We start from the raw sequence: 8,826 nt of genomic DNA, 5'->3' as shown, positions 1-8,826 counted from the left end.
AATCTGTGCACAAACCTATAACTACACAGTCATGTTATCATGTGAAATCCCTGGGCAGCCTGAGCCTATAGCAGGATAAGGGATGGTCAGGGTCAGCTGATCTGACTATAAACTTTAAAAAAGGAAAGTGTGAAGTCTCATCTTAAAAGTCTGTCTCCTGAATCCAAACTTGAGCACATGTTCCACAGAAGAGGCCTGAAGCTGTAGGCTCTGCCTCCCATTCCACTTTTGGAAACTCTAGAAACCACATGTAAGCTCGCAGCCTGAGATTAAAGTGCTGTCAGGATACATTTTTGTCTGTTTGTAACTTCTTTTCATCACTTTTCTCACCCACATTTTAAATATTTTGTTTCTTTTGTGTCTTTTTTTTTTGAGTTGATCTTTCGTTTTTGTTTGTTTGGATCCAGGTCAGATCCAGGTGACCTCTGACAGCTCAGGGTCTTTGTCTATACATCCCTTCATTTATATTCTCTGGTCATGATTATTATTAATAAAACAGTAATTACATTGTTTTTTGTGTGTTCCTGGTAGGACCGCGGTTTCATTAAGTGCTTGTCTCACCTGTGAATGTTCACCAGGTGTTTGAAGTGGTTTCTTCGTACACGCGGAGGTCAGTAGTTATTATAGTGACTGAAGGAAGCGGGAGCGTCGATACTGAAGGTACTGCCGTTTTGAGAGAGAGTCTCGTCATTCAGAGATGAAGTCATACGTGTTTCAACTCATCTGACCAGCCTCGGTTACATAAACAACGCTGAGAGAAGATAGCAGCGTCTCATTGGTCCAAACACGAATCAATCACAAAGAGCATTGCATCACTCCGCCGCACACTCATCGGTGATTGGCCAAGCACCCCAACGCGCTGCCACCTACTCGCCTGTGATTAGCTGATCCTGGACATTGCCGTACATGGTAAAAGAGATTTCGCAATCGGTCGCTCTCCATGTTACAAACAAAAACAGTCCGAGCTCATACGGACGGGATTAAACTTCGGTTTTCTAGGGGAACTTTTTCATCTTTTGACGGACGGTTGAGCCCGCCGCCTCCCAGTGAAGGTAAAATCGTAGTTTTATTTCTCTGTAGGTCCGAAACAGCGAAGCTGGCAGTGAGCTGATGGCTGTTAGCGACAGGAGCTAACTCGCTAGCTGGCTATGCGCCCGGCTAAACAGGCAGTGTTCGCGTACGTTAAAAGAAAGCTGTTGTGTTTCGGGTCAGATCGGCTTAAATCGACGCCTGTCTCAGAGCGGGAAAGCTCGACAGTCAGTAGCGAGGCGGCGAGTCGCCTGTTGGTCGTTTCGAGTGAACAGAAAGTTGTCAAAGTGTTCGAAAATTAAAGTTTAGGTACTTTAAAGCGACGTGTTTCGGATCAGTCCGCCTGTTTCGGTCTGTTTCGTGTGATTTCATATTTGTCACACGTCGGTAAAGTCACCAGAAGCGGTGGTTTTGTGTATAGCCCCGCATGACTCTGGAGTTCCCCTGTCTTCACACAAAGAGAGCCGCTCGTGATGATGCAACAACAGGCAACCTCTCCGCTGTTTCACCCGGAGCGCTTTCCGCTGCGCACAGCTGACTGGCTGCATAGCAACGCACCAGCCAATCAGAGCGGCGCTATTAATTGGCCGTGCGGAATAACAATCCGAACAATTATCGTATCGCAGTGATGGAGGAGGAGGATGGTGATGATGAAGCCTCCTAACTGGACCAAACTCTGCATAATCCGAGTATAACGTTTCAGCGAAAGGGAAAGTGAGGAAATGATGTTCAGAGCTGGAACTTTGGCTGATTGACCTCCACCTTCCAGAAATGATAGAAACACATTAAAATGGCTTGTCAGTCCTTTTGTTGCAGAAATTTAAAAAAATTCCTGAACATTTCTGGCGCAGAGCTGCAGAGTGAAATCAAAAAGCTGTCAAGTCTGACAAATCTTCAGTGTTTGCGCTGTGCAGCTCATATTTAGCAGGACCAGAGCCTGCATCCACCGAAAGCCAAAGCAGAATCCATAGTACCGCCTTTGTGCCATTTGCATAGGCGTCTGGATAGTGAATTGCTATAGGATATTCAACCAGCACAGACATGCTTGCAGGTGGGTGATGTGTTAGGCTCAGGTAGAAGGTTGATTTGGTTAAAAAGTGGGCTTGAACAGTGAGAGATCGACAGGGAGGTTCACTGCATAGAGGAAGAAGAGTGGAGAAATAAATAACAGATCAAAATGATGCGCACAAGTCTCGAGATGCAGCTGTATGATATCAAAGACCACCAGGACGCTTTTCACTTCCTGTCAACGCGCAGGAAGCCAGCAAAGACCGGAACCTCTGAGATTAGGTACCCTAACCCTAACGAATCAGATGGTGTTGTTCTTTCATGTAGATGATAAAAATTGACCAGTACTTTGCTTATTAAAATACCAAATAAAGTCAGTGAAAGCTACGTACTGTGGTTCAGGTGAGGCCTCCACTCCAAACGCGTGGACAGAAACATCTGCACACAGCTGTCTCTGATTTCTTTGTCTTCTTACATGTGTGGTGTTGTCCGTGGCTAGTCTACAGCTTAGTGTTTGCTTTGATTCTGTGTGATCTGCTCAATTAATCTGGTCTGTCTTGCCCTCCAGGCTCTGTCCATCTGCAGGACCTTCTTCTTTCCTTCCAGTCTTCTATTCAGCTCTACACCTGAGGAGACTCTGGTCAAAGATCAGCACCCGTTGGCAGCACATCCAAATGAGCCGGCCGTCGCAGCCGAAACTAACTGCAACTGACCACAACGGCGTGAGCGTCATCCAGAGCCAGGCCCACGCCGCTTCTTCGTCCCTGCCGGCAGCCGTAGCCGGACTGCAGCAGGTCCCGCAACTCGTCCCAGCAAACCCTTCAACCGGAGGTGGCAAAGTCCTCGCACCCAGCAAGATGAAGAAACCCCCTGCAGACAAGGAGAGCGAGGAGTACCGCCAGCGGCGCGAACGCAACAACCTGGCAGTGAAGAAGAGCCGCATGCGCAGCAAGCAGAAGGCGATGGACACGCAGCAGCGTGTCAACGAGCTGAAGGAGGAGAACGAGCGGCTCGAGGCAAAGATCAAACTGCTGAGCAAAGAGCTGAGCGTGCTCAAAGACCTCTTCCTGGAGCACGCTCACAACCTGGCCGACAACGTCCAGCCGCCCGCAGGCGCAGAGGGTTCCAGTCCCGCCCCCAACAGTACCTCCACCAACGGGCAGTGAGGAGGGTAACCACCAGGATGTTGAATATCTGCAGCTTTTATGGAAGCTTCTCCCTTTGGGAATGAGGCCCCACTTCTTCTTCATGGCTTTTTTTTTTTTTGTGATTATCAGTTATTATTTAACCTTTTAATAATTCACCACCATCATCATCCAGTTCGCCAAAATAACCGCCAGTGTTCCCACTGTCTACCCAGAACAGCTCAGAGTTTTAACACATCTGGAATCGTTTTAGAAGAAAAAGCTTAAACATGTTTTCTGGAAATATCTTTTAAAATTTTTAAAAATCCACTGAAGTGTGACTTTTAAAATTGAAAGCTGTGATGTTTGGCTGACAGCCTCCAGCTGTGTCATCGCTCCTCTGATTGACTCATTGATTTGGGGGAACATGATGCGATTTGAACTCGTATAAACTGAGTCGTCGTCTGTTGGGATTCTCTGGAACAACAACAAAAAAATCACCACACATTTCCTGCATTTCCTCTTCCTGGTGGCGGAAAACCCCCGGTTCAGTCTGATGAAGACGTCCGTGGCCATCGCTGAGCGCTCCGCAGCCGCAGGATGGACTTGTAAATGCTAAAATTCCCTTTTTCAGGATGTGTATTTTCTTCTGTTCTTCTACAAAGAGTTTGTAAAACAAAAAAAGTGTTTTTATTGTTAAGTACATTCACTACATGTTGATGTTTTAAGCACAGTTCTGTTTGTATGTGTGTGGGGTTTTTTGTTTTTTCATGACTCGTGTTGTTTAAGATCAGAAATAGAAAAAAAGTTTATATCTGACTACTGAGTGAAAACAGAGGGAGGGTTAGGGTTACACACACACACACACACACACACACACACACACACTTATCCTTTACTGGGTGGTTTTATTAACATGTTTGTGTTGCACACTTTTAATTTTGAGGTCTGAGTCTTTCCTGCGGAGGCGGTGCATGTTAAACGTTGGTCTCCTGCCATATCAGTGGCTGCCCAAGCCTTAAACGGCTGAAGCCTGCAGCGCTCGGCCCCGACAAAACAGAACAAAGTGCTAATTTCACTGGAAATGCAATCAATGGCTTTGTGCACATTTTTAATACACGTCACAGCTGATTGGTGTTAAATGAGAAAATAAACCTCTAAACTCATTTCACGCCACTTCAGAAAATCACAAGTTTAGACTGTGAACAGATGGACTTAAACCTGTTAATAGGACATGTTTAGGTAAAAATAAAACCACTTGTTTATTTGGCAGTATTGACAATCACGGGGCCTCCAGCAGTGTCAGAGTGTAAAAATCGTATGTGTTTATTTTTGGAAATTATCAGCGTGTTTTCTTTTAGTTTCACGCTGAAGATTTGAGGCTTCAATCGGGGCGTTGACAGGAAGGCGGGGCATCGATCCTGCTGCTGATATGACAGCAAGATCATGTTGTTGTGTTGAAACTATGTAAAGGTGGAGGTGTGCGCAAGACGAACCCCCTCCCGCCACCTGTCGGAGTGGCCTGTCCAGACAGGTGTGTTTGTGTGTTTGCCGCTGGGCGGACCCAGACACCTCAGACTCTTCAGGCGAGCCGCAGATTTAATTAAACCCACTTTTAACCCGGACCAGCTGATTAGCCGCCAGCTAATGAGGTGTGAGCAGATCGGGACAGGCCCGTGCCCCCAGGCACGCTGCAGAGAGGGGCGGGGCCACCGCGCACTGCTGTCAGACTTTATAATTATATGAGCTTTGTGTGGGCGTGGAGTGTTTTTCCACAGGGTTTGTCTGTCAGGAGCTTCGCCTCTGCAGGAATGTTGTTGCTTCTGAGCTGCTCAAGCCAACGTTCCCACAAGGTTCTCCTAATGTGTCCTGTAGACTTTGATTTTTACATTTTTCTGCACAGATTCGTCCAGAAAGTTCAGCGAGTTTTAAACAAAAACCTTCAGAATGTGTTTTTCATCCAGGTGGTGTGAAGTTTAGTTTCTGCAAATTGTCGATATTTTGCAGTTTTTCCATCATGCACGTGTATTTTCCCGCGTTTTATCAGACTTGAGCAGTGGAAATGAAATCAAATCATGTTTGACCTGAATCACTTCAGCTAGTTGCGGTTGGAGCTGAAAGTTCCAGTTCTCTTTATTGGTGTAACATATTTTGATTGGCGCTGTGGGGACGGGAGTCTCGTTGAGCACAGCCTTCACCTTTGTCTCTTTTTTTTGTTTGTATTTTCCATCTTTCTACACTTTTATTCCAACAGAAGCATGTTTGTTAGGGAAGTGTTTGCATGAATGGGGGGGGTGAAAGTTTAGTGCACTCATAAAATCAAATCTTCTGGTCTTAACTGAGCGGATCAGGAAGCAGACGTGATGGTTGTGCTGTTTTGCTTTGCTCTGAATGTTGCTGGGCAGCATTTCTCTGTCACTCAGCTTTTTTATATCAGAACCGGCTCACCTGCATTATAAATTAAAATTGAGTATAAAAGATGAAACTGTGTCCTAATTTTTTGTTTGTTTGTTTTGGTCCAGAGCTGTTGTCTCTGGTTTCATTCATTCATCTCCTTCTACATCAGTCTCAGTAAACCTTAGTTTTTTATTCTAATGGAACCTGTAATTCAGGCAGTGGGAACGTACCATTACAGAAGCTGCAGCTCAGTCACGAAGCCACTGACTCTGTTCCATTAATGCTGTAAATTAAACCCTCATTAGGAAGTCATGAAGAAGAATTAATGATTATTGTTGACGTTAGAATCTCTCACTCTGTGTCTCCAGCTGAGGACTGATGGCGATGTTTGACATGAGTTATCGCTCACGTAGACTTTAGGGATGTCCTGCCTCCCGAAACGACCACTGATTCATAAATAGAGACACTGTGTGAGCGCATGAATGTGCTTTAACCTCCTAAGACCCGAACTGTTTCATGGCATGCATTTTTAATTTTTCTTTGCTATTTGTGTTGATTGGGACCTGATGAATGTAAAAACAAAGAATTACCAGATTTTTTTTTCACCTCATTTTTGTTTTTTGAGAATAACGAGATCCACATATGAGGACATTTGTTTCAAATTTGTGGCAGTGGCAGCATAATGTCCTCGTAAGTGGATGTCAGGGCCTTGTAGAGAAAAATTAAGTATTTTGGTCTAGACGTCCCAAAACGTGATGTCCACATATGTGGACGCAGGTCCTAGGAGGTTAAAGGTGTCACTCCAAACGTTCCAGTGTGAAGATTTTACTGCTTATCCAGCCTGGAGCCACCGAGAGCAGCTGTTATCAGGTGAGACGTCAATGCAGCCTGGATGCACGTGCAGTCACAGGGATAACATCTGGCTGCATCTGCAGCAGCCAATTCACCCATTAACCTAACGACCATGTCTTTGGTGACCAGTAACAGATCAGTATGAGTGAAAATAGCCAGACTGCAGTTAAACTACCTGAATTCTTCTCAGTGAGAGATTTCACTGAGTGGCAGGTTAATACATTTATGATGTTTCTTTGATTCTTTTGAGATTTTGCTCCCAAATCCTTCCACAAAGCCACTAACCACTGCAGAGATGACATCAGTACAGAGCCAAAGGTCAAACTGTGAAAAGGCCTGCGAGAAAAATTCCTGTTTCCTCATTGGCTGCTGAAGTCACCTGTTTTATCACGCCTGATCACTGGTTACTCGTGGTTACCGCTCTCTGCAGCCTCCCTGCAGACTGAGCGGAGCTGAAACTCTGAGCAAACAGAGGGCAGCCTGGTGGTGGAAGCCAAGTCAAACTGCAGCAGGAGCTCCACAGCTCAGCAGCTTTAGTTGCTTCTAAAAGTTCAATCTGACATAAAAAAAAATGCAGCATGCTGTTAAAGGTCACAACAGCAGCTACTGCATTAATAATGTTCGAACGACATACAGTTATCCCTGTTAAAGCTTCTCTAACACCAATGCTTTTATTGTGCTAAACATATCATATGTTTACTCCTCGTAGATCGGCCACAGTTGCTGAGATCTGCGTGCCTGCAGCGCGTGCATTTACAGAAAAGTGCACGTCAAGTTACAGCGCAGATTTAACGTTTTGTTCATCAGTTTTTGGACAGTGACACTATTTCTGAGGTAACTTTGTCTTTCTTTACCACCACAGTGGGTTCCATCTGCACCGCCAAGCTCCGTCTGAGCAGCTTTGCCGCATTAGTCTGAATGTGAGCCGAGAGTGCAGCTCTGTACACTTCCCACTTCATCCTGTCACCTCTGACGGCAGTCACATGATCAGTAAACATCAGTTCCCCTGGCTGCCACACACACCCATGCCATAACACTCCCTCCACCATGTACAGATGAAGCAGTATGAGCACAGAGACGCCGTGAACAACAGAGCAAACCACAAACTGTTGGAAACAGTAAGCGACAGTTAGTGACCTGAAGTGAAGGCATATGAGATAGCATATAAGGCCCCACAGAAGCCCAGTCGTACTAATTAAGTGGGTGTCTGCCTCCCAAACTGTTTGAACTATTTGAAACGATCAGATTTTAAAACTGAAAAACAAAATCACGGCAGTTTTATTTACCCGTGCTCGACCTTTACTTATCTCCATTCGTCCTGCCTTGACTTCTTGTTGCCCTTTTTCTTTACATTGGTATGTTTTCATGTAAAATAGTCTCTCTTATCTCCTTCTTTTCCCTAACACATTATCCATCTTCACCTCCTCCTGTCTTTGTTGTTTTCTTTCAGCTTAGTCATTTTATTTCAAATTAAAGATCAAAATGAAAACAGAACATTTGTCATCGTGCAGAAAATGATGAAATATTTTCTTGGTTTTAAATGCTGGGAGCATTTTTTCCCCCCAACTCTTAAATATGAGCTCACCTTCAGTCATGCAGGGTGTTAAATCAGTGTGTGTGGACAGATAAGAGCTGTGGATTGATAAAAGGTTATCAGAGTGCGAAGAGAAGAGAGCTGAATGTGCAGCTCGAGCCGCCGGCCTTGAAACTCAAACGGGGTGAATGATTGACACGATGACATCATAATCGCCTGAGCTCAATAAACTAACGAGGACGGGGTTTTCTTTTTTTTCTGTCTCTCTCTGCTATTCAAAGTTCAGAGCTGGCATGTCCGCGGGTTATAAAGGTTTGCTGGCGAAAAGTCAAACGTCTCCGCCTGACACAGAAAGCACACAGAGTGAGTCCTCCCACCTCCTCCTCCTCATGTTCCCATAATTATCACCGCTGTCAGAGCAGTCATGTCACTATCTAAAAATAAACCTTCTCAGTGTGTGTGTGTGTGTGTGTGTGTGTGTGTGAGTGTGGGCGGTGAATCCTCATCAGTCTGCTGAAAACTGGAACATCAGCTTCGCTCGGTCATTAGGCCTAATCCGAAAACCAGCAGCAGCACAAAAAGCTTCGTGCGCTGCCTGACGATGATGCTTGAATCACATGCGTGTCCTTTATCCCGCAAAGCACTGAACGACACGATGTCAGACCGGAGACTCACCGCAGGGCTGACGCACTGCAACACACTGCCAAACCCAAACCTGTGGGTGCTTTATCCCACTTACACAAAGTGTCACTCTGTGAATCGCTGTGGTCTTTTGCATCCAGTTGCAGGTTTGTGTTTCTTTGTTGTCTATTTTTTGTTGTTAAATGAGATCCTGTGTCCACACTGTAAAATGGTAAATGGCCTGTATTTATATAGCGCTTT

The 8,826-nt window shown here is 45.3% G+C and overlaps 1 protein-coding gene across 1 annotated transcript; it reads left to right on the top strand.

The window, feature by feature from the left end:
* Positions 1-870: 870 nt before the first annotated feature.
* Positions 871-5,646, top strand: cebpg (CCAAT enhancer binding protein gamma). Its single transcript, XM_005726344.2, has 2 exons — positions 871-1,052; positions 2,606-5,646. Exon 2 carries the CDS (start codon positions 2,712-2,714, stop codon positions 3,201-3,203), a length of 492 nt encoding a protein of 163 aa, XP_005726401.1. The 5' UTR covers positions 871-1,052; positions 2,606-2,711; the 3' UTR covers positions 3,204-5,646.
* Positions 5,647-8,826: the final 3,180 nt, after the last annotated feature.

The sequence above is a fragment of the Pundamilia nyererei genome, unplaced genomic scaffold, assembly GCF_000239375.1.
Source record: "Pundamilia nyererei isolate P.nyererei 1_Seehausen unplaced genomic scaffold, PunNye1.0 scaffold00019, whole genome shotgun sequence".
Lineage (NCBI taxonomy): Eukaryota > Metazoa > Chordata > Actinopteri > Cichliformes > Cichlidae > Pundamilia > Pundamilia nyererei.
This window is presented reverse-complemented; position numbering and strand designations above follow the sequence as displayed.